Here is a 24,372-nt window from a genome sequence, read left to right as displayed (position 1 = left end):
AAGGAAGGTTATTCTTCCCCTGTACTCAACTCTGGTCAGGCCACACCTTGAGTACTGTGTCCAGTTCTGGGCTCCTCAATTCAAGAGAAATGTTGAGGTGCTGGAAGGTGTCCAGAGAAGGGCAACAAGGCTGGTGAAGGGCCTGGAACACAAACCCTACGAGGAGAGTCTGAGGGAGCTGGGGTTGTTTAGTCTGGAGGAGGCTCAGGGGGGATCTTATTGCTGTCTACAACTACCTGAAGAGACACTGTAGCCAGGTGGAGGTTGGGGTTGGTCTCTTCTCCCAGACAGCCAGCAACAGAACAAGGGGACACAGTCTCAAGTTGTGCCGGGGGAAGTATAGGCTGGATGTTAGGAGGAAGTTCTTCCTAGAGTGATTGGCATTGGAATGGGCTGCCCAGGGAGGTGGTGGAGTCGTCATTGCTGGGGGTGTTCAAGAAAAGCCTTTATGAGGCACCGTCCCTGAAGGTGTTCAGGAAAAGACTGGATGAGGCACTTAGTGCCATGGTCTGGTTGACTGGATAGGGCTGGGTGCTAGGTTGGACTGGATGATCTTGGAGGTCTCTTCCAACCTGGTTGATTCTATGATTAAAAATGTGCAAAGAAACATGTCCATAAGACCAACTGCATCTGAAGACATGAAGGCAATAGGAGGGGAATTAAAAAACCTCTGCTTCTCTTTTTTTGTTTTTACAGCTGGACTCAAAGATCTTTGCCAACCTGAAGTATTCTGTGATCCTATGACCACAAGATGGTGCAAAAACATAAAGAGACCTAACAGACCCTCAGGACACAGCTGAGCATATTCAGTCACAGAAAAAATCACCAGAACCTCCGCCAGGTGTCAGGTCACAGGAAAAGTGAATTAATGTTTTTTAACGTGAGAAAATCAATAAACATAGGCATACACTTTGCAAACTTAACTATTAGTCTGAACTTTTAGTTGCATTACTCTGTTCAAATATCTCAAATACAGCAGCTTTGAGAAAATTATCCACCATCATCACCTACTGCATCATGGAATGGTTTGGGTTGGAAGGAACCACTAAAGGTCATCTAGTCCAACCCCCTGCACTCAGCAAGGACATCTGTAACCAGAGCAATTTCTTCAGCGCTCCAAACAACCTGACCTGGACAGGTTCCAAGGATGAAGCATCTCCCACCTCTCTGGACAACCTGAGGCAGGGTCTCATCATCCTCAGCATACTTCCTTTAGTCTGAATCCCCCTCTTCTCATTTAAACCTACCAAAACAGGCCTTGCTAAAAGGTCTGTCCCCAGCTTTCTTGTATGCCACTTTTAAGAACTGAAAGGTCCTAAGGTCTCCCTGGAGCTTTCTTCACTCCAGGTTGAACAACTCCAACCCTTTCAGCCTAGCCTCAGAGCAGCGGGCTTCCAAGCCTCCCATCATTGCTGTGGCCTCCTCTGGCCCTGCTCCAGCACGTCCATGTCTCTGCTGTGCTGAGAATTCCAGGGCAGGCACCAGCCCGGCAGGTGGGGATCTCAGCAGAGCACAGCACAGGGGCAGAATCCCCTCCCTCACATTTCAGTGAAAACCTCGTGTCACTTCGGAGACCCGCACCAGTTACCAAGGCAGCGTCCAACAACTGAGCTCAGAGCCTTTGCATGAGACGTGGCGGATAAAAACAAGTAAACAAACAAAAACCCCACCAACACAACCTAACAACCAGGAGAGAAGAAAAGACGCCCTCCGCAGCCCCGAACCTCACAGCCCAACTCCCCAGGCTCTGCCCTCGGCGTCCGAGCGCTCAGGGAGCGGCGAGCGGGCGGCGCGAGCGGGCGGTGCGAGAGGCGGGGCGGGGCGGCGCATGCTCGCGGGCTTGTTTGTCCCCGCGCTTATAAGGCGGGGCCGGGAACGGGCCCGGCAGCGCCTTTGTGGGGAAAGCGCAGCGGCGGCGGTGGCTTCAGCCCCCCCACCCCTAGCCGGGGCCGGGGCTCCCCGCCGTCCCCATGAGCTGGCTGTAGGCTCCGAGCTGCCACAATCGCGCTTAATTATCTGAGGGGATTAGTTCTAATTTGTTTTGTTTTGTTCATTTCCTTTTTCCCTTAATTTTAATTTCTTACAGTCTATTTTTCTACACTTTGCTATATAAACATGGTGCTGGGGAAGGTGAAGAGTTTGACAATAAGCTTCGACTGTCTGAATGACAGCAATGTCCCCGTCTACTCTAGCGGGGACACAGTCTCAGGAAGGGTCAATTTAGAAGTAACTGGGGAAATTAGAGTGAAATCTCTTAAAATCCACGCGAGGGGACACGCGAAAGTGCGCTGGACTGAATCGAGAAATGCTGGATCCAACACTGCCTATACACAGAACTACACTGAAGAAGTGGAGTATTTCAACCATAAGGACATTCTGGTCGGCCACGAGAGAGGTAAGACTTTCCGTTAATAACGACCTTCTGGGGGAAGTATTTTTTGCCTGGCTTACCCTTTTTTAGTTATTTCAATGGATGCGGTTGGTGGAGAGCAGGACGTGCCGAGAGTCTTACCGGCGTGATGGACTTTGATGTTAAAGCTGCAGGAGATGCATCAGCAAAGTGCCTGCAAGAGGGACTGTGCTGGGCTACCTGCCCTTCAACACAGCCATTTGTTAATACATGTACTTCTAAAAAACGCATTCATTTATTTAGTATCGGCGGGATTTGTCCCCTGATGGAAAAAAGGTTATAAAATCGAAGCCAGTGCGGCAGTAAACGACTTTATTGGCAGCATCCTGACAAATCCTGAAATAAAATGAGAGCATAAAGCCAGACTTTTTGACACATTGGAGTGCTGCTTTTTTGGGTAGAGAATGTGATGATTTTTGTGAGGATGGCTTGTTATTAGCAGATAAAGAGAGTCCATGTGGATATTTTGACATATCTTAGCACCACCCCACGTGTAATCATTTTTTTCTTACACGTTCTCAGTAAATCGCTTTAATTTCACACTGGGGGCTGGAGACACACCAGTGTAAAGGTGTCTTTTGATGAGGAGCACGTTAAGTCCTGATGGGGAAGGGGGAGAGGGTGCGGCGTGTGGAAGCATCTCTCCCAAAACTGGAGAGTCACGACCTCCTGCTCCCCACCACCGTGGGCTGTTGTGAGGGGTGGGGGGCTGTCTCCACGACACGTACTGTGTGCCCCACTTGCTTGGCATACCGTCAGGGTAAGAGCTGCGGGGCTGTGGGGGGTGCGTGTGTGGTTTTTTCCTAAGTTCGCAGCCTTTGTTCGAAGCGGTTCAATCCTGTTTGGGACCGGTCCGGGGTGGGGGGGGTTTGGGGGGGGTGCGCCGGCTGCTCGGCGCAGATTGGCCACACGCGTCAGGTGGTGGCGATGACTTAATTCCTCAGCACAGGAAAATAATGTTAAAACCCGGTTATGTAATTTTGGTGCTGCTTGGTGTCACTTTTTCTCATAATATGCAGCATATTCACTGCAGGGACGGGATATGCCTCCTTCGAAAAGAAAAAAAAATAAATTGCTTTTTTAAGAACTCTGGCAGGCAGGACCATTACCAAGCGTTTCTGCAGTTGTCGCTGAGGTCTGGTATTTTTTAACAAACCACGCCGTGCACAGCTCGCTGACCAAGTAACTTGGTGACTCCAACCTTTCCTCCTAAACCCACCGCCTCAAATTAAGCCGTCCGAGCGAAACTTAACCCACCCTAAAGGTCGTGGGTGACAGGAGCATACAGACAACGTCGTGGCGGAGTGGGGATAGGGTAATTAGGCCATCCGCTGCCAGTATAGCTGAGGTTAAAATTTGGGGAGAGAAAACCTGGCCGTAAGGCCGTGCCCCGCGTCTGCCGGCGCCCGCAGCCGACTTTCAATCAATGAGTGCTGCGGCCCCCGCTCCACGGCTCTGGCGGCTCAAGGCCTCGCCCCTTCCCGCTCTGATTGGCCGACTGGCGTTTGTTGGCCTGTTGCTAAGGCGATGCCAGCCGCTGATTGGTGGGGTGCTGACCGCGGGGGTGAAAGGAGCAGGTTCCCCTGCCCGCAGCCGGCGTGCTCCGGCAGCCTCCGCGGCAGGGCGGGGACGCTCCCCCTGAGAAGCTGGCGCGGGGGAAGCCAGTCGCTGAGGGCGGGTAGGGCACCCTGCAGCCGGTCACGTCCTCATCGCGTCCCCACCGGCTCCTCGGTAGCTCTCTTGTGAGGGTCTCGGTAGAGAGCGGAAGGCGAGGGGCGGGCAGCGCCCCGCCTCCCCCCCCTCCCTCTCTCCCTCAGCCGTCGGAGAGCGGAGCTGCTGAGCGAATGCGGCGGGTGTAACGTATACTGTATGTATATGAGCGGCTGGCTGGGGATCCGCTCGCACCGGTTTAGGCCGGTCGGCTCCTGCTCTAGCCTGGCCTCCTGATTGACAGCTCAGCACTTGTTTACCACAGCTCCGCCGCTGCGGGACTGCTGAGCTGGCAGAAAGGGCGGGAGGGGAGCGGGGAGGAGGGGGGAAGGCAGGACTGGAACTTGTCTGTGAGGAGGAGATCGTTGTGTTGGGAAAGACAAGCACCACCAATGCTCCCCCGCCTCAAAAAAAAGTAATAAAAATTTGCCTCGCGGTCATACGTATTCTGTCACCCTTTAGGCGTATTTTCCTGGCATTTTTGTAGGGACACTGCCTGCTGAAGGTGTATTTTTTTTTTCTCCATAGCTTCTTAGTGGTGGCATTTTTTTTTCCTTCCTCCAGAGATTTTTGTAGTGTGGTGTGCTCAGCAGAGAGGGAAGCATCGGCGTTTCTGTTGGACAGTGAGAATTTAAAATTATACTCTGCCATCGTTAACACCTTGAGACCATTAAATATAAGCGGTTACCGTCTGCGTTGTCTCACTACGTCTCCGTTTATTACTCCAGCCCTTTTTATGCTCAGCTATTTTTGTATCAACTTTGTTTTGACGGAGTCAGCATCTTTCAGGTTTTATGATCATTACATTGAAATAAGCTGCAAATTTATTGAGTGTTCAAATTATGTAAGAAGTCATAACCATAAACAAAAGTTCAGTTTCCTTGGTGGAACCAACAAAAATGTTGGTATTGCTGTTTAAGCAAGATCGATTTAACCTATTAAAACAATAAAGTTTAACTCTAGAGACCATGAATCTGGCGGCTTGCCGTTCCTGTGCCCCTAAACTTGTCTGCTACTTTCCAGGTGGTGCTTGTACACTTAGGTTGTTTATTTTTCTCCCCCATCGTTTTTTAGTGATTAATTTCTGGACGCTGTTGCCAGGCAGGAGATAAAAGGAAGCCAAACAGCTAAATTTAATCTTGCATGGCAGACTTCGTGCAGATGGCTTGATACTGTTAAAGAGCCATCTCTATCTCATTTTAACAAGGAATCGCAGTGAAAAGCATGATTTCCATTGCAGGTCGTCCAGGCAGGCCTTGAAATGGCAGCAGTTGCAACCCTAACACTGTTCAGAGGCAGGATTATAAATTAAAGCTAGTTTACCACTTGTTCTCTGTAAGCTGAATCTGGTAATCCTGCCTACTCTTCTGTGGGTAGGAATGATCCCTACCTCCATCAGTTAATATAAACAGACCACAGCCCTGTGATTCTGGGACACCAGGTTCTTAAGTGCTGCAGTGAGTGTGCAAAACCCTTTTATCTGGAGGAGAAGGCTGGTGTAATGTGTCAGATGTGTGCAGGTGGAGTAGCATGTTGTTCTTTTTACCTTCTAGATGATGACAATTCAGAAGAAGGCCTTCACACCATCCATTCTGGAAGGCATGAATATGCATTCAGCTTTGAGCTTCCACAGACGTAAGTGTCCTCACACAGTCCCTGCTGCCACCCGCCTGAGCAAAACTCCTGCTGTGGGTGGAGGGGAAACCTTTTCAATGGTAATAAGAATTGTGCTCTGACATGCAGTGGAGAACATAATCTCATTAAACTGAAGAGGTTGGTTTTAAATTGTTGTGCACTTCTTTTGGTTTTTTGTCTTTTTTTTATAGAATTTGCAGAAAATTTGAACTCAGTGCTCACATTTTTTTGACTAAGTCCTATGGGCTTTTTATGTCTTCCAATATTTTAATCCTTCCCAAGATGGGAAGAGGAATTTGGAGTACTACAGAGTGGCTGAGATGGCCTCCTAACTAAACCATCAGTTTACTGGTACCATGCAGGCCAGCAGCACTAGAGATAAGATCGCAGCTGAATTGTTAAGAGTTCAGTCTGGAACAGATGTGGCAAGTTTAGCTGTGTTTGGACAAAAGAGGTTATTCTCTTTTAAATAGGCTGTTTGTACCCAGACTAGGCTGTTTGTACCCAGACTGGCCTTCTTGTAGAAAGCCTGGATGGAAGTAGACAGGAGGAAGGATGGGTGGGTGAAGCAAGAAAAATGCCTGTACCTAATTCTGTTTGTCTCAAAGCAAAGGTGAAGCAAGAATGAGGGCAGAAGTCTTTTAAAGTAAAGATTGTTTCCCCTGCCTTCAAGTGTGAAATGTTTGGTGTAAACATTGTGAATGGAAGGTTTGCACATAGAGGAGTTCCTGGTTGGAAAATGAGCTGAAAATACAAACTGCAGTAAAACAGAATGCACAGGAGCAAGAGAGCCCTGATATGGATGGAAAAATGAGCTTTTTGCTGCAAAAGGCAAGCAAAGTCATTAAGGTTGAAAAATAATCATCAGTGTCTTACATAAACTAGCTCAGGGCCTAATATTAAAGCTAATAAACCATCTGTTTATTAGAGGTGCTGCTTTTAGCAGAGCCTGCAGATGATAAACACTTCAAGGGTCAGTTTCAAAGTGAACAGCACAGGACTTCATAGTAGGTCCTACTGGAAACCTGAAGAAGACCTGTATACATGGAGATTTTGAAGACAATTTAGCATTCTGTGAGAATACCAACCTCAAAAAAAAAAAAGGCCAATACTGGTCTTACCTTGAGCTGGAAAAGATATTGAAATATGAAAAAAACAGACCACTTCATAGTGGCACAAAATCAAAAGCCTGAAGTTGTGGACTGTCTACTGTCTTGCATGTCCACAGAGTACTGAAAGTTTACACTTCAGCTATAAAGACAGGCACACACTGGCCTTGCCAATTTTCACACTAAAGAATATGGTTTAGGATGAAACATTGAAGACTAATTAGAAAATCCTAATTATTAGGAAAAAATCTAAATGTTTCAGATGTGCAGATAGAGAAGTCAAACCTACAACTGAGCCATTGTACAATACTAGCATTGCTGGTATTCTGGCATGTGAAAGCCTTTGTAATGAATAAGCTTAATTTATGTAATAGATACACAAAAAATACCTTGCATAAAGTTAAGGAAAACATCTGTCAGTTGGAAATCACTGTAATATAAAGATGTTTTGTCTTTTGTTTTATGATGCTACAGGGTACACAAAGATGCTGAAAGGTTTTGAGGTCCTTTCTACACTGCTTTTTCCTGCTCCCCAAAAAGACTTTGTCAAAGCTGAGAGCAGAATAGGATCTGTGGTTTTTGGGTGCATATGTATGTGCATCCAGAAGCAACATGTATGTTTTAAGGTGGCCTTCTCAGGGTAGAGGAAAATTAGAAGGTACTCAAAGTAGCCTCTCTGCAAAAACTATACATTGAAACATTCATTCTGCTTAAGGCAAAGCAAACTGTAAAAATGCTGAGTTAACAGCTAAAATTAACCTGGTACTGAGATACCAGCCAAGTAAATGATGAGCAAAATAATTTAACAAAGTACCATATACAAAACAATAATTGTTGGATAAGAATGCTGATTTTAAGTTGGTAGTCTTAATTTGGCCTTAAAAAGGCACGCTTTGTTCTTAGACTTGAAAATGGCCTCTTAAGTTTAAAGAAAATGTGTATTCTCCTGGCATTTTCTAGTACAATTCTCTTACTGATCCTTAAAAATCTGTGCAAAACCACAGTACGATGAATTGGCGATGGTTTTTTTCTCCCATCTATTAGTCTCTAATTTTTTTTTTTTGAGGTATGGAAACTTTGCAAATAAGTTAATGCTGCATTAAGTACCACAGTGCATTAAAAATGCAGTTTTGCATACTAATCCTTGACTTTGTGGATTGTATCATGCTGAGACAGAAGGACTTGACTCAGTTTTGACCTTTGTGTCCTGCACAGACCACTTGCTACCTCATTCGAAGGCAGACATGGCAGTGTGCGCTATTGGGTGAAAGCCGAATTGCATAGGCCTTGGTTTCTACCAGTAAAATTAAAGAAGGAATTTACAGTCTTTGAACATATAGATATCAACACTCCTTCATTACTGGTAAGAATTGACAGAATTACTCATTCTCTTTCTGGCATAAAAATAATGAAGTATAATAACTGAAACAATATCCACATCTAATTTTACGTATTACTTGCTAGTATAATTACACCTGATCCTCTTAAGTATTACATCAATTCAGCAACTCTCTACTCCTATTTTTAAAGCTCTGTTTTCCTGTACTTAGAGTTGCTTCACTTTTAATATGCATAAAATGCCTTTGTCAAATAAGATTGATAACACTAAATTGTAAAATGTCACTAGAAGAAAATGAGAACTGTTCCCCTTTGATTTTTTTAATCTGTAGGGGGAACAGTGAAACTTGAAAAAGTATTATAGTGAGAGACTGCTAACTTAAAAATGCAAACTAAAAAAAATATACTGTTTTGCATAATAGATAACTTCCATATGTATAGTTTTATATCGGGGAGAAATTACCACAATTATATATAATCATTTTTTTTTTCAATGTTGTTTCATTAATTTCAGTATCAGAACTGCTTTCAATGAGGATTTTATTTGATTTCTAGCCTAAAATTTTCATGTTTTTTCCTCATTCTCAAATTACAATTTTTGGAGGGGGGAAAAAAGTACAACTTAGAAGTCCATTGAAATAGGTTTCTTGTGTGTATGGGTGAGGAATCAGACTTGCAAAGGGATGTTGGCCTTGCACGAATACCATTAAAATCAAAGGACTCCTATTTGACTTTAATGGGCTTTGGACCAAGTCCTAAATCCTGATACTGTGTGAAATAACAAAGTCTGTCTAACATAGATGAAATGGGATCATTCTGAAGCAGAGGAAATAGCAGGAGTCAAGGTTACAGTACTTAAGCTTAGTTACTGTTTCTGAAGTGCAATGTACTGGAAGGATGTTCTAGTTCACTGATAAGTGAAAAGCTTTGCCAGCACCATGTTGGGTTGTATAGGCTATAAAGCTTTAAGTTTTACACCGTATTTATGTGTAAGAACTGTTTATATTTGAAGTGTAGCAGAAATAAACAGTTAATGAGTAATTGAATTAGAATAAACCTTATTTGCATTGTGGCATTTAAATGGTTTTATTTTCCTCTGAATTAGATAAGTTTTTCAAAGTAACTGCACTATGAAAATAACTTCTTGTGTTGATAAAAATAGACTAATAGGATTGATGGACATCTTAATTAAATGCTCAAATGTTCTTCTTTTCTTGCAGTCACCCCAAGCAGGCACAAAAGAAAAGACACTCTGTTGTTGGTTTTGTACCTCAGGCCCAATATCCTTAAGTGCCAAAATTGAAAGGAAGGGCTACACCCCAGGTACGTAACAGAAGGAATTAAAGGAAGTTGTTTCTCCTTCCCTTTTGAGACGACAGTTTGTACTTGCTGCTTTTATATAAACAACATTTACACTCCTCTTTCCACCTCAATCTATGTTAACCAGTTGTCTCGATGTTTTTAACTAGGAATAATTTTCTTAAGAAATGATAGCTGTCTCCAGATGGTCAAAGGATATCTGCTTTTACTAGACCTGTGTGTTTTCATTTTAGCTTAGCTAATGGTGGTTCTATTTCTGTTAGCAACACTGGATATTTTTCAAGGTGTGTAGAGCTAGTGGTGTCCACTGCATTAAAATGATACAGAAAATGTGGCAATTTGCTTAAGCTGCCCTCTAAATACAAAAGAGAACATGAAATCTTGTTTTGGTTTCAGGTGAATCAATTCAGATTTTTGCTGAGATTGAGAACTGCTCTTCCCGTGTGGTGGTGCCAAAGGCAGCCATTTACCAAACACAGGCATTTTATGCCAAAGGGAAAATGAAGGAAGTCAAACAGCTTGTTGCCAACCTGCGTGGGGATTCATTGTCATCTGGCAAAACAGAAACCTGGAATGGCAAACAGTTGAAAATTCCACCTGTGTCTCCTTCAATCCTTGACTGTAGTATAATCCGCGTGGAGTATTCACTGATGGTAGGTTGCATGGTCTGTCTCACTAAAGCACAAGTAGTTCCCATCATTTTCTTGCAAATTACTAATAAAGCTAGGAAAAACCACTCATCCTGGTATTAGTGTCTTGATAGGACTTCTGTAAATGGAGTTCAATATAAATCATGCATATTCCTAAAATAGTTGTTGTGTGCAAATGTGTTTGTGAGTGGGTGACGTTTCCCTGTGAGGGCTCATATTAAGAAACCTGAGCTGCTCTTGACTTCAGATGGGTGTTGTTTCAGTCTCTATAGCAGGCAATAAGAAACTGAAGTTCTTGGTGGAAAATTCTGTGAACAGAGAACTTTTAATTGTTTTGGTTTTGTTCTTTAGGTGTATGTTGATATTCCGGGTGCCATGGATTTGTTCCTTAACTTACCACTGGTCATTGGTACCATTCCTCTACACCCATTTGGTAGCAGAACATCAAGCGTGAGCAGCCAGTGTAGCATGAACATGAATTGGCTTGGTCTGACCCTACCTGAAAGACCAGAAGGTAACTTGACAACACAAATACCAATCTGCTAGTCGGATTTATTTTTTGGTTCTATTTTACTCATTGCTGTTGTGCTGACAGGCACCGGTTACATCCTCCATAATAAAGCCCACAGAAAACCCTTCGTGGATATTGCCTTGCCACTTGCATGTCTTCTGTGGAATGGCAGTTCCCTCCCTGCCCATCCTTGTCAAAGCCAAGAAATGAATGCCATCTGCTTGGCAGGTGGCATGAGTGAAAGTGCAACATGCCATGGTACCTGCACAGAATTCATTCTGCTTCCAGTGTCCCAACTGCATTCTTGTTTATATAGCGTTTTGTCCTGTCATAGAAGCAGTTTATGGTGTGTTTTACTATCCTCAATAGCCCTAAACCTTTGTGATGATAAAACATTTCAAGTGAAAATCTCCCTGGTTAAAGGAGAGATTGTCTCCTCCCCTCTGTCACATCTAATAAACATCCCTTTTCAACGGACTGTTTCATGGAGTCAAGAGGAGTGCCATGTTCTGCCATTCCTTTCTGGACAGAATTTCAGTATTTTGAGTGTGTCCTGATTTTTAGGAGGCTAATAAAGCCACAGTAAGCAGTGGTCACCTTGCTCTGTGATGTGAACATAACCTTTAAACAGCTGATGCTCCCTTTCATCTTAGCTGAAGCAATTTATTTAGCTGCTGGTGCCTCTGATGTTGATGAAAGTTTTAATGTTTACTATGTTGCATATTTTGACATGCATAAGAACTTGCTGTTCGAACTGCGTGTGCCTTCTCCCTGCAGCACCTCCCAGCTATGCAGAAGTGGTCACAGAGGAGCAAAGACAGTCCAGCCTTGCACCTGTAGGTGCTTGTGATGACTTTGAGAGAGGACTTCCAGGACCATTGTTTGCATACATCCAGGAGTTCCGTTTTCTGCCTCCACCTCTCTATTCAGAGGTAGGTACCTTGGACAAAATCTGGTGACAGTTCAGAGCTTTTCTGAATTCTATCTTGTAGAATAAATAGGGGAAGTTGTTTCTCTTTCTTAGAAAGTCAGCAAAAGTTACAGAAATTATGAACAGCTCCTATAAGATGACTTGATTTTAGCAAAGTGCAGGAGGATTGCATCAAGAGTTTTGAGATTCTTTGCAATTCTGATGCTTTGCAGGCATTTCCAAACTGCTGTGTGCCCCTTTAGTAACTTCCTTAAGACCAAACCTTGCCTTATATATGTGATTGCATTAACAGCAACATTTTGGGTCTGCAGCTCCACAAGGTGCTGACACTTTTCAGCCCTTTATGTGACCACTCAGCCTTTTTGGTTTTGTGTACTTGGTGCTTTCATAAGTTACTTGTAGAGAACTTAAAAAGGAATTCTTTTGGACTTAGGTTTCTGTGAATATGAAGTTGAATGTCTCTGTCTGCATTTTTTAATGAAACCCACTGAAAAAAACATAACATGTAAAGCTTTTCATCTTCATATTTCTCAGGGGAAATCAGTGGTGTAAGACCAAAAGTAAGTTGTCCTTTGAAGTCATGCCTGTTTTCCCCTTAAAACACTAATGTGCTATTGAGTGGGTAGAGAGGGACATGGATTTTGTGTTCTGAAGACTTCTCTGAGGACTCTTAGCCCTACAGTATACAATTCAAGTCCTTTTCAGTTTAGATACTTCAAGATGTAGAAAAGCCTCTTTGTCCTCAAAAGAGGTTATAAAAATCAGTAAGAATGAATAAATTGTACACTGTACATAGCTGTTTTCACTATCAAGTTTTGGGGTTTTACTGGTAACTTTGTCTTTAAAAGACAAATGTTTTGAAAGCTTTTTAGATTACCTTTTTAGTGATAAGTATTGTTTTCAGTGTACAGTAAATAAAAATTGTGCTAGTGCAGCACATTTTTTTCAAGCTTTTTTAATAAGTTCTTTGTACTTTAAAATCAACCTGCTGTTTAAAACTTTGCGCTGTGGTCAGTTGCTATTTTTTCACATTCAAATTTGATGTGGTAGACTCAAAGTCTTGTCAGTAGTTTGAAGAATCAGTGGATCAGCAGTGCCATTTATCACTCTTGGTTGTCTTAAATTTGCTGATTTGCTGAAGTTGTTTTGGTTTATTTTTAGCAACTGGCTATTAAAAACCCTTGGGTTGAGTGTTTTCGTTTCCTCTTTTGGTCAGATTGATCCAAACCCAGATCAGCCCACAGACGACAGACCATCTTGCCCCTCTCGCTGAAGGAATCTGTTAAAAGCTGACTCAACTTGGGTTATAGAACAACACCTGCCATATTGAAGGTCAAGGCATCACAGTGGAGACTCACTTTCAGAGGAAGTGGTTTTGCTCTTGCCTGTGTGGTGAATCAAAGAAAAAACAACCTGTGATCATGCTTCGAAGCCTACAGTAACAGTGTAGGACTGCTCCAAATGCTTGAAGACCTGAGCTGTTTTGTTCTGTTGTTTTTCTTCCCCTTCCCCCTTAAGTATTGGCACATAGTAGGAGCAGCCTTACTAACAACCTGCAGTCATGTGTGTCAAAACACTCAAACCACATTGTAAGAGGGATGACTTCCTCTTGAAATTTGGAAATTTGCACATGCTCATTGCTCACGTTGTGCGGTTCAGTGTCACTACAGCTTTTTTCCCCTCATTTATGGCAGACTTATTAATTCCCTCATTTGTGGTCCGCACAATAAGAAGCAACAAAGCTTTGGCAAAAGAAAAAAAACAGTAACAAAAAAACCCAACAGCAACAGACATACACAAATGCACTGACTTTACTTTTTTTTTGTTTGGTTTCTTTTAATTTAATGTAGCCTGGACTTTACCTGCATATGCACATGCTCAGAATTGTCCTAGTAGGCTGGTCATGTATCACCTCTTCAGCTTGGATCCTATGGTGGATTTATTGACAAACATCAAATGCCTTCAAGCCAATCCTTCTTGCTGTATGTTTTGCAGCCTACTGTAGTAGATAAGCAACAGATGCAGGGCTGGGGGGCGGGGATGGAAAGTTAATAGAAAGAAACTAATAGACTTCATCAAGATTGTAAATCTTCTTGATTTCCTTTAAGAATTTGTTGCCTTTCTACTATCCTCGCAAAGCAGCATTTTGTTACAGACTGCCTAAAAAAAAAAATCACTTAATCTCAGGTGAACTCATCACTTGCCAAACTGTTGGAATGCTATTTGTTTTGTTATGTTGCACTGTTGAGTTACTTCTCTTTTGTTTTATGTTTGTTTGTTTTTTTTTTTTTCTTCTTTACTCAAGAGGGGGATCTGGAAGAGGGACATGCACAAAAGTTATGAAACCCACCCTCATTCCCATTTGTATTTCTATATTGTAGAGATGTTCAAGTTGTGAAGCTTTAAAAAAAGTGATAAAGGCACAAATAAGCAGCACCAGCAGACATCGGCTCAGCCTCAAAAAAAAAATAGTCATACACTGTCTAGGATTGTAGACAGGTCAGTATCTCAAGTAATAGGGATGGGAAGGGAAAGTAAATTTATTTTTATATGTAGTTGCCTAAATCACCAAAAAATCTATATGTAATGAGTCTCTAGTAGAAAGTATATTTCAAACTGCCAGAAAAGCTTGGACTATGCTGAGAGCTCAGTTTGTGCACTTTGTATTATCTTCAGGGTTTATGATACTGTAAAAGTAGATTAGAAGTATAGTTAAACTGGGCAAGATCAGTGTTACCAGCCATACTTGGATACTAGTTAGCTAGAGCTTCTTGGATTATTGCATCTTCTGTGGTACTCACAAGAGCTTTAACAAACAAAATGGGGATTTCACTATGTATCCTTTCAGAATGCAAAAATGCTCTAGCCAGGGGGGTTGGACTTGGTGATCTTCAAGGGGCCCTTCAAGGGGCCCTTCCATGCTCTACCAGTCTGTGAAACTGAGTGTGCTCCAAGGGAAAAAAGAGTAAATGGAGCCACTGGATGTGCTAGTGCAAATGCCAACACTCATGCTAGAGATGTACAACAAAATGTCAGCTTTCCTTTCCAGACATTGTGTAACACAGTCCACTGAGAAAGGGACATGCTTCTAGTGTTGATGGTTTCAACCAAGATGTGATCCATCAAGTAATCCTTGTGCAATAAATAAACAGCCCGGAAGGGAGCGGGCGAGGGGAAGCTGGTGTTTTCTGCCTGGTGCTAGCTCTTAACAAACCTCTGCCTTGTTTTTAAGGCTTCATAAAAGCAACAGGCTTTTCCATAAGTGGCCTTTTATGAGAACATGAAGGATCATTCATGTTTCAAAAGTGACAACAGGGTGATAAAAATGAGTCGCGTTTTAAGTGATTCAGTTAAAAGGCTTGGACTTGGAGCAAGAGTACTGGACAAGAAGGAAATTGGGTGATGTCTTAGGTTATTGGGCCAATTTTGTGAATGTCCCTTCCCTCTGCCCTCTCCAATTTGTAAAGCTAATGGGATTGTTGGCATAAAAGGGCATTTGGTGGTTTTACTGTTTGTTTTTTTTTCCTTTTTTTTTTTTTTCTTCATTATTTGTTACTTTAACAGACTAGGGAACAATTGCTGATATATGCATAGCACTAAAGTACTTACCACAGTATAATGGAAAAATGGCATACAAAGTGGGATTGACCAATATTGTAGTAGTTGACATGGCATTACAGCCTGTGTGATTGGAGTTGTCAATTCTTTATCCTTTTCAAATAAAAAAGGCTATTTTTTTTCAGTTCAAATTACATTGTCAGTTGTTCAGAGGCATTATTCTTCCACAAGTATTGGTCAATTCTCAGCATTATGAAACATGAGGTTCACAGTCGTAGCCCAGTATTTGATATATAGAATTCTGATCTGAATTAGCAGAAAGTAAATTCCAAACATTAGACAAACAAAGTGCAATATTAAATGTTTGCTTTATAGGTTATATTTGATGGCTGTTTGTAATTTTTTTTATTATTTTTCTTTTTTTTTTTGTTTTGGTGCTGAATATGTCCTTGTAGACTCTTGTTTCGAGAATACAATATGTGGAAAACAATTTAATTTTTCCTATTGCTCTTCCTTGTGGAAAATAAACTTTTTTTTTTTAATAAAAGCATCTTTTAGATATCAACTTCTTACAACCTAAATATCAATTGTATAAATGACAAGAGTTGGAACAAGAGAGAGTGGCATCAAGTTGCAAAGGGAGGTTTAAGTTGGATATTAGAAGAAACTAAGTTGAATAGTGACAGGAACTTATTTGCTGAGAAGTTTCCAAACACTGAAACATTGTCTGCCAGGGAGGTGGTTGAAACTCTATCCATGGAGGCTGAGGTATGATGGGGGACATGGTTTACAGAATATTAGAGGTTGGAAGGGACCGTCACTGATTCAGTCCAACTCCTATGCCAAAGGCAGGATCACCTAGGGTAGTCTGCACAGGAATGCATCCCGGCAGGTTTTGAAAGTGTTTAGAGAAGGAGACTCCATAACACCCCTGGATAGCCTGTTACAGTGCTTTTGTCACCTGTCAGGAATATTTTCCTCACATTGAGGTGAAACCCATGTTCAAGTTTGTATCCACTGTTCCTTACTATTGTGTACCAGCAAAAAGGTTGGCCTTCTCTCTGCTTGACACCAACCATTCAGATCTTCTTTCAGTCTTCTTCAGACTGATCAGCCCCAAATCTATGAGTCTCTTTTTGTAGGGAAGATGCTCAAGTCCACTAATCATCCTTATGACTCTCTGTAGGACACTGTTCAGCAGGTGCCTGTCTCTCTTGAGTCAGCCCAAAACTGAAAACAGTAGCACCAAGTGTGGTCTCACCAGGGCAGAGTAGAAGGGGGAAAAGAACCTCCCTAGATCTGCTGGACACTTGTCTTAATGCACCCCAAAATACCATTGGTTTTCTTGGCCACAGGGGCATATTGCTGGCCCATCACACTTGGTAGGGAATGGTTGATCTTAATTAAAGCTCCCTTCCAGCCAAAATGACTGTGATTCTTAAATATTTTACTCAGAAGGTTTCATGCTATTCTGACAGTTTGTGTATGAAATAACCACAAAGATCATATAATGTGGGAACTTTCTATGGGAATGCAAACTGCAAAGGGAAAATCCGTTTTTGGAGCTGCACCAAATGCTTCCAAAGTTGGTCTCAGAACTCTCAGCCCCTTTCATTTGTACTGGTGACCTCTTGGGAAGGTCCAGGTTCCAGATGGAAAAGCCAAGTTTCTTACATAGGGAAATGCCAGGAACTGACAAGATGTGTTTCTAGGCCGTTGTGTTTCTGTATTGCTGCATCTATGATGACCTGGTTCCAGACATCTTACTGAATCACAGAATGGTAAAGGTTGGAAGGGTCCTCCAGAGATTGACCTAGACTGAACCCCCTACCAAAGCAGGATGGCCCAGGGCAACTCACACAAGAATGCATTCAGGCAGATTTTAGAAGTTTACAGAGAGATTGCCCACTTCTCTGGGCATCCCATTCCCATGCTCCATCACCTTTACCTTAAAGAAGTGCTTCATGTTGGGATGAAACCTCAAGTGTTCAGCTTGTAGCCATTGTTCTTTGTCCTATCACTGGGCACTACCTGAAATAGTGGCACAGATATTCATAGACTTTGATCCCTTCTTATCCTTCTTGTCTCCTGACTGTAAGAGCTCTAGGTCTCAGTCTTCTTCACAGGAGAGATGTTCAAGTCCTTTAATCATCCTCATACCTCTGGTCCTTCCCACCACAGAATGGGAAAGTTAGAGGACAACATGTGCTTTGCTGGGGTTGGGAGGAAATTAGGGGAAGAGAATGATTTCAAATGTATGGTTTGCAGCTGGCCTTTTGAGACGTGGTTTGTTAATATGGTGTGGAGAAACTGTCCTTAGCCATTCCCTTGGAAGGTCTGGTGGGTTGCCCAGGTGTTGGAAATGTCCCTTAGTGGTCTACACCCTGACAGCTGGAGCTCCGCAGACTGTTCAGTCAAGCGTCCCAGCATGCCAGCAGAACTGCATCTGGCTTCCAAATACCAGGCACAGCTGAAGCTCTGACAGAACAGATTGTCGTCATCCTTTGGTATCAACATGCCATTTGACCTCAGAGAAGGTTCAGCAGGCAAGCGGCCAAGGGCTCAGCCAGCCTGACCTCTGCCTCTCTATCGGTGTTCATGAACTGAAGACCACTGTGTTCTGATAGCACCATACCTGGAGGTTTAGAGCGGAGCTACTGATACGGACAACCCAGATGCCTCCTGTAACGCTCTCCAATAGTAGAAACATGTAGGACTTCCTTCAGTGTAACAGCATTTTAGTTTAATGCTGATTTTGACATGGAAGAATGGAGAAGCTAGGCCAACTTAATTTTTTTCCTCTGTTAATAATGCTTCTAATCAGTTTTGCATGAGTTCTGGTTCAGCAAGAAACTTAAAAGACGTTGTCTTTCATTTTACTCATCTACTTGAAGCTCCTTCCAAGTGGAACAAGAGGAAACAGTCACAAGTTGTGTCAAGGAAGACTTAGGTTGGCCATTAGGAAAAAAGTTCTCACACAGAATGGTTGTCAAGCCCTGGAAGAGGCTGCCCAGAGCAGTGAAGGAGTCACCATCCCTGGAGGAGTTCAAAAGTCATATAGATGTGATGCCAAGAGACACGCAGTAGATCAAGTGGGGTGATTCTGCCACTTTACGCTGATAAGGCTTCACTTAGAGTACTGCATCCACATCTGGAGTCATCAATATAGAAAGGACACAGAGCTGATGGATTAAGTCCAGAGGAGAGCCACGAAAATGATCAGATATTCGGAGCAGTTCTACTACAAGGACAGACTGAGAGAGGTGGGTTTGTTCAGCCTGGAAAAGAGGATGATCTGAGGAGACCTATTAGTGGCTTTCCAGTACCTGAAGGGGGCCTACAAGAAGGATAGAGATTGTTTACAAAGGCCTGTAGTGATAGGATGAGGGGCAATGGCTTCAAACTAGAGAAAAGTAGATTTAGATTGGATCTTGAGGACAAGTTCTTTACCATGAGAGTAGTGGAACACTGGAACAGGTTGCCTGTGGAGGTGGTTGGCTTCCCATTCCTGAAGGTATTCAAACTGAGGTTTGGCAGTGCTCTGGGCAGCCTGATCTAGTGGAGGATGCCCCTGCTTACTGCAAAGGGGTTGGACTAGATGATCTTCCCTTCCATCTCAGACCATTCTCTAATCCTATCATTCTGTGGTTTAGTGGTGACCTGTCACCAGTGTTGGGTTAATGGTTGGATGATAAGCTTGAGGGTTCCTTCCAATCAAAATGAAGCTGAGTGACAATGAGAATATTTGTTTCTAGTGCAAACTCAACCCTTCGTAGTAACCACGTTTCTGATGCTTTGTTGTGGCACTAGAATTCAAACCAACATTACTTAAGGGACACACACTTCTAGAAGTTCCTTGCAACATTTTCTTGACATCTCACCTTTTCAGACCAGCAATTAATTTAAGCAGGACTCTACATCCCAAGGGCCAGTTGTCCTTCTGCAGCACTACTTCACAATTAATTTCACAGTTAATTTTACTCTTAACAATTTAAAAGCTTAGCTTTATGGTCAGTGTTATTTACAGAGTTGGAAGTTATCAAAAGTTCTATTAATTGAGATCAGATTTTGGAGGGTTTTAATGCAAATACTTCTTATTTGTGAATATTAAAACATTGGAATGCATGTACATATCTGTGCTACACCAGGGTGTAAAACTGATGGCTCCTTCACGTCAATGGTCCATAAAAATGGGCAGCAAGTCACAACGCTTGACCACTTGAGCTTCTGAAGGGCACAAGGCAACACTGAGAAATTGGTCAACACATTTTCTAGCAATTACCTAGCTAAAACACTCATCTAGCACTTTATAATCCTTCTCCAGATTTGAGCCTTCTCACAAATCTCAGAGATGTACCACCAGTTCACTATCAACTCCAGCTATGCTGGCTCTCCACAGCACAGCCTTAAGCATGAAGTTACAGATCTGAAGAAGGGTGTCCAGACACAAAGCATGAAGCTGGATGTCTGCCTAACAAGAGCTTGCTGCAGGAAAAATCTTTCTTGAGGTGAATATTGCTTATCTGAACCAATGCCTGTGGCTCAGAGATACATGGCTGTGGGCAAGCTCTACACAGAGTCAAGCACCCAGTGTAGATTTTCACTTACAGCTCTGGGGGACACTGCGCCCAGACTTCCCTTATATTATGAATTTTGAGCAAAGTTCCCCTTCAGAGATGTCTCCAGAGACTTCAGAATCACATAACAGTAGGGGTTGGCAAGGATGTATGAAGATCACCAAATCCAACTGCCTTGCTAAAGCAGGATCACATGAAACAGATCACATAGAAACTTCTCCATGTGGGCCTTGAACATCGCCAGAGACAGAGACTTCACTACCTCTCTGGGCAGCCTGTTCCAGTGCCACTCTCAAAGAAGTTCCTTCTCAGGTTCAGAGAAGGTACCAAGAGTTGCACGACTGTTACGGATTTAATCTCTTAGATTATGAGATTTTTAGTGAAAGCCATTTGCAAAGGTGTGTTGTCCACTTCCCCCTGCTGGAGTCAGGAGAAAAGTGACCTATTTCTCTCTTCTCCCAGCAATCACTCCTATAACTCCCCCACCTAGCTACAGGGTGCTATTTTTAGAGCTGGATCTCCCTATCTCCTGACCTAATGGACATTAGGACAGAGTGGTAGCTTCTGGTTAGAGGCCAGGTGCTGCCATGAAACCTGAGCTGAATTAGGACAGAGCAGTAGCTTCTGAGTAGAGGCCAGGTGCTGCCATGAAATCTGAGTTGAACCTCTCACCTAATCCAGATCATAAGGGGGAGGATTCAGATTCAGAAGGACGCCGTGTTTCAAGCTTGCTTCAGGAACCTTGCTGTAATAAATATTTGTATTAAAGACAGTGACCTACAACAGCAAAGGTGACAACTTTTAACACAAAACCTGAGCCATTTAGGAGATGTTTTTATTTTTAGAGGAAGAGGAATATAAAATTATAAATTTAAATTGCAACTAAAAGGAAATCAAAATAAAATACATTCAGGAAATAATATTAAAGTGCAAAGCCTAGCAGCATGCATCAATTCTCCACTGTTCCGGCAGTAGTCTGATGTCTTATGCAAGAAAAAAACAAAATCTCTCCAAAATAGTGCACTTAGGTTGGACATTAGGACAAAGTCCCCCCTCCAAAAGAATTTTCAGGGCCTGAACCAGGCTGCCTAGGGCAGTGGTGGAGTGCCCTGAGGGGTTTTAAAGTCATGTAGATGTCATGATGAGGGACATGGTTTAGTGGTGGACTTGTTAGCATTGGGTTAATGATTGGACTCAATGATCTTAAAGGTCCGTTCCAGCTTAAACAATTATGTGATTCTGTCCCATCTACCATAAGAAAGCTGCTGGGGAAAAATGAAGGAAAGATCTGTGGCGGGTTTCCAGCTTGGAATGCTGGAAGGCCCGACCAAGTGCACAGTAGTCCTCATGACTCCTGGGCATTGCTGCTGAGCATTGTTCATCTTTCTTCTTAAGTCTCACCAGACTAAAATATGCCTTTGGCTTGCCAGCCCTCCACCAAATACTTCATAGAGTCAGGGAATTGTTTTGGGGAAAAGACCTCTAATATCATTGAGTTCAACTAGCAACCTAAGATCACCATTGCCATTAAACCATGTCCCCAAGTTCCATGTCCACACTGAGCAACTTGTTCTAATGCCTGACCGTTCTTCAGTAAAGGAAACTTTCCTAATCTTCAAGCTAAACCTTTCCTGGCACAATTTCAGGCCATTTCCTCTCATCCTTGGGGATGGAGAGGCCAAGACCCATTAGCCATGTACTGGTTTAATAAGCATAATTTCTAAAATGAACTGGTGAGCATGATGCCATTTAGTCCTTCTCAAAGGGGATATGATACTTTTATTTTCAGCAAAGAAGATGAGGGAGGGAAAAAATATTACAAACCATAATATATTATTTAATCTAAAAATAAATGCCCAGATCTAAGCTAGGCCTTGATGCTCTTGGTCTGCCTTGGGCCCCTCACTACCAGAAGGACACTGAAGCTCTGGAGCATGTTGAGAGGTGGGTGAGAAGGCTGGTAAAGACCCTGGACCACCTGGCCTACAAGGAGCATCTGAGAGAGCTGGGGGTACTCAATCTAGAGGAGGCTGAGGGGAGACATCTTTGCTCTTTCTACGTACTTGACGGGAGGTTGGAGCAAGGAGGGGGCAGCCTTTTCTCCTTGGTGTCCAGTGGCAGGACTAGAGGAAATGGTTTCAAGCTGCACCAGGGTAAATTCACACTGTATATTAGGAAATATTTCTTCACAGACAGGGTCCTCAAATGTCGGAATGCTCTGCCCAGAGCAGTAGTGGAATCACCATCCCTGGAGTTGTTTAGTTTAAGCAGTGTGTGGACCTGATTCTTAGGAGCATGGTCTAGTGTTGGCACTCCAGTTCTGTGTTGAGGGTTGGACCGGGTGATTTTTGAGTTCTCTTCCAAGTGGGTATTTTCTGTAACTCCGTGATTTCTGTGAATCAAAATGACATATCCCCCTACATATGGTCACAGCAACATTTAAGGCACATCTGCCATGGTTGTCCATCAGCCAGCAAACAGTGTGTAATAAATCCCTCTGTGTTTTGGGAACTCTGTGAAAGGTGGAGAGTATTCCCTGATAATGACTTCTGATTTTAACGGAAGATTCATTACTTACACTCTTGTTTGGAGGCCTACTCTAGATCAGCTGAGATCTGTCAGCACCAGTCCAGGTCTTCTGTGAGAAGCCCATATTTTCTGGTTAGGATTGCTGGGGGAAGAGATCACCACAACATCTTCAATGCCCGTTTCCAAAATCCTTTGAAGCATTAAACACTGACTATAAACAAAGAGAAACCTGCATCAGTGTTTTACAGCTATTTAATTATCTCCCATAAATTAAACTAAGCGGTACTCTCACCTATCTTTCAGCAGGCTAAGACAAGAAAGACAGTTTTACTGCTGCCCATTATTTTTTTTAGCACATCAAGCACCATTTATTGTGACAGAATTGTGCACCTTTAAAGCAATAAAGTGATTCATCAGTTGTACCACACAAAGATCTACTCCCAAATGAAACATGAAGAAAACGCTACCTGGCCCTAGCAGAAACAGAACAAAGCAGTCTAAATTAACTTGGTGTTCCTTTCCAACTACAGCGATTCATATTGATTAGGTGTTGTGCTGAGGGATTTGGTTTAGTCAAGGACTTGTCAGTGTGAAACTAATGATTGGACTCAATGATCATGAAGGTCCTTTCCAGTCTAAGAAATTACGTGATTCTGTGAACTTGCAGAGCACAAAACTCCACTTAATCTTCTTTCTTTTAGTTCTTTCTATGTTTTGTTAGGATTTTTTTTCCTTTCTTTCCCCCCTATAATTCAAATTAATTAAAAGAGAGTAAAAATCTCTTAGTCCCTTTCCTGTATTTTATCTAAACTTTTTAATACATCAAAACATCCTCCTTCTTTTTGGGATTCTGTTTGCTCTTGCATCCTATGCCACTGGTAAAGCCTCCTATAAATAGGGATTTCCTCAAAAAAAATCACATTAATCTGCCTTATTGACCTGAAATGCCTTCCTAGAATGCATCTGAAGTGCCACTGTACATTTTCCCCCCAAACCCATCTTGCTTATTGAGAAAACACCAGGAGTAATAATTACATAGAACACTTGTGAATTCCTAGTGCAATACTGATGTTTAATTCATGGTTATTACCTAGTACATAGGCAGTTGCAGTATGGCAACTACTTTAAGGTATTTCAGCAGTGTTACCCTAAAGGATCTCACAATGAACACAAACTGATGTATTTTGAGGGTGATTTTATTACATCTTAAAAGCATGTATGGGAATAATGAGTGTTGGAATACACCACAGTGAATTCACACCTTCACCTGTGAGCATTGACACCCAGTGAGGAGGCATGGAGAGGCTGGAGAGCTGGGCAGAAGTGAACCTCGTGAAGTTCAACAAGGGCAAACGTAGCGTCCTGTATCTGGGAAGGAATAACCCCCTGCACCAGTACAGCTGAGAGGCTGACCTGCTAGAGAGTAGCTCCATGGAGAATGACCTGGCTGTGCTGATGAGCAACAGGATGTCCAGAGCCAGTAATGTGTCCTTGTGGCCAAGAAGGACAATGGTCTCCTGGGGTGCATGATGAAGAATGTGGTTGGCAGATCAAGCCAAGTCCTCCATCCTCTCCATTCTGCCCTGGGGAGGCCTCATCTGGAGTACTATGTCCAATTCTAGGCTCCACAGTTCAAAAACAGGGGACTGCTTGAAAGGGAACAGCAGAGGGCTACAAAGATGATTAAGGGACTAGAACATCTTTTAGGAAGAAAGGCTGAGGGACTTGTGGCTTTTAAACCTGAAGAAGAGAAGACTGAGGAGGAATCTTCTCAGTGTTTTTAAAAGCTTCAAAGGTGGGTGTCAGGAGAATGGGACCAGTATTTCTTTTTGGTGGTGCCCAGGGACAGGATAAGAGGTAACAGACACAGACATCTACATAGGAAGTTCCATCGAAACATGAGAACAGACTTCTTTACTTTGATGGTCATGGAGCACTTCAGCGGGAGAAGTGTTGAAATCTCCACATCTGGAGTAATTTAAAGCTCACCTGGATGCCATCCTGAGCAACCTGCTATGGGTGACTCTGCTCTGGCATGGGGTGGGTTGAACTAGATGATCTTCAGACATCCATTCCAACTCCTATTATTCTGAT

At 42.8% G+C, this 24,372-nt stretch overlaps 1 protein-coding gene across 1 annotated transcript; it reads left to right on the top strand.

Annotated features, from left to right (window-relative positions):
* The first annotated feature begins 1,884 nt into the window (after positions 1–1,884).
* On the top strand, positions 1,885–15,719 carry ARRDC3 (arrestin domain containing 3). The gene is made up of 8 exons (XM_064139958.1): positions 1,885–2,395; positions 5,674–5,755; positions 8,080–8,227; positions 9,423–9,525; positions 9,919–10,175; positions 10,524–10,686; positions 11,461–11,615; positions 12,831–15,719. The coding sequence occupies exons 1-8, from the start codon at positions 2,116–2,118 to the stop codon at positions 12,885–12,887; spliced, it is 1,245 nt and encodes a 414-aa protein (XP_063996028.1). The 5' UTR covers positions 1,885–2,115; the 3' UTR covers positions 12,888–15,719.
* The last annotated feature ends 8,653 nt before the right edge of the window (positions 15,720–24,372 follow it).

This window comes from Pogoniulus pusillus, chromosome Z, assembly GCF_015220805.1.
Source record: "Pogoniulus pusillus isolate bPogPus1 chromosome Z, bPogPus1.pri, whole genome shotgun sequence".
NCBI lineage: Eukaryota > Metazoa > Chordata > Aves > Piciformes > Lybiidae > Pogoniulus > Pogoniulus pusillus.
Note: the sequence above shows the minus strand (reverse complement) of the source record. Positions and strands in the feature narration are given on the sequence as shown.